The sequence below is a fragment of the Cyprinodon variegatus genome, unplaced genomic scaffold (genome assembly GCF_000732505.1).
Source record: "Cyprinodon variegatus isolate N-32 unplaced genomic scaffold, C_variegatus-1.0 Scaffold354, whole genome shotgun sequence".
Taxonomy (NCBI): domain Eukaryota; kingdom Metazoa; phylum Chordata; class Actinopteri; order Cyprinodontiformes; family Cyprinodontidae; genus Cyprinodon; species Cyprinodon variegatus.
Window position 1 is genome coordinate 755,640 of NW_015150807.1, and position 1,390 is coordinate 757,029.

The window sequence follows — 1,390 nt, forward strand, 5'->3', positions numbered from 1 at the left end:
CTTTCCAAAATTACTTCAACGGAAGGTTTCCAGATGAATATGCGGAGCAAATCCATCTGGCGGAGTCAGGTTAGTTGATGGGAGCAGCTGATATTTCTCTTCATCAGGGTGTCACAGCTCAACAGTAATAGACCTTAAGTGCCAGACGGGGGGGCTAGTTAAGTCGACTTTATTTGACACAAACATATTTATTTTAATATGGACAAAATTGTTGACACTCCTTGTTTAAAAAAAAACAAAAAAAACAACCTACAATGCTCAGAGAAATTACTTTAATCTGACAAAAGTAAAAAACTCTAAGTAGTTGTTGACAATTTTGTCCAGATCTGTATTTTCGCCAATGCAGCAACACATCAGTCTAATGAAGGTCATACAAAGACAGGAAAACAAAACATTGGTCTGCTACTGTAATGCTGGACTGAATCTGAATTTGATAACCTTTTTCATGTAATTAGGATACTGTCCTTTTTGTAGAGCAGACATACCCTGATACCTTTTTTATATGCTTGTATTTATTGTAACTCACTTTGAAAACGGTCTTGTAACAGTTTTTCTACCAGCAGAACCATGAACACAGGATGCCACATTTTTTAAAAATTATTATTTATCCTTGTGTACTTTACTTAAAGAATGCTCTCTGAGGGTTTTCTAAGTTGAACCAGATGCGGATCCGTGTCCTGATCTGCTGCAGGTTCATGCCGTAGATGATGGGGTTGACGATGGGCGGTACCACGAGGAACTCTGCAGCCAGCACGTTCTGCAGAGCCGGCATGGAGTTGATCCCATAACGAGAGTATAGTGTGTCAAAGAACACAGAGACAGTGAAGACGAGCAGCGAGAATAAGTGAGGCATGCAGGTCTGAACAAACTTCTTACGGTCTGTCTGAGACCGGGCGGCACTTCGGATCAGGTGGACGTATGAGACTATGATGACTAAGAATTGCAGAGAGTGCAGAAACATGAGCACGATGCCATACAGGTTGTTGGCTGTGGTGTCAGAGCAGGACAGTTTCACCACCTCCCAACTAGTACAGAAGATTCTGGCAATGGTGTGGCTGCAGAGTTGAAGTCTGGCAATCAAGACAATGCCAACAGCTGTTTCCAGCAGTGACAGACACCAGATAAGCAGCAACAGCAGGGCCACCTTCTGGACAGTCATGAGAGCCCAGTAACGCAGCGGCTGGCAGATGGCCAGGTAGCGGTCGTATGCCATGACGGTCAGACTGCTGAACTGGCAGAAGATGTAAGCATACATAAAAAACATCTGCACAAAGCAACCAGCATATGAGATGATATGAGCATCATCCAGAAGGTCGAGTAGCAGCTGCAAGTAGAAGCTGGAGGCCCCACATACCCCAGATACACACAGGTTGCACATAAAGACATACAT

At 43.7% G+C, this 1,390-nt stretch overlaps 1 protein-coding gene across 1 annotated transcript; it reads right to left on the bottom strand.

The window, feature by feature from the left end:
• Positions 1-317: 317 nt before the first annotated feature.
• On the bottom strand, positions 318-1,390 carry LOC107091847 (putative gustatory receptor clone PTE03). Its single transcript, XM_015386014.1, has one exon. It carries the CDS (start codon positions 1,388-1,390, stop codon positions 620-622), a length of 771 nt encoding a protein of 256 aa, XP_015241500.1. The 3' UTR covers positions 318-619.

Bases quoted from the DNA above. Each gene is read 5' to 3' on its own strand.
- LOC107091847 (XM_015386014.1), bottom strand. From the start codon at position 1,390: ATGTATGTCTTTATGTGCAACCTGTGTGTATCTGGGGTATGTGGGGCC.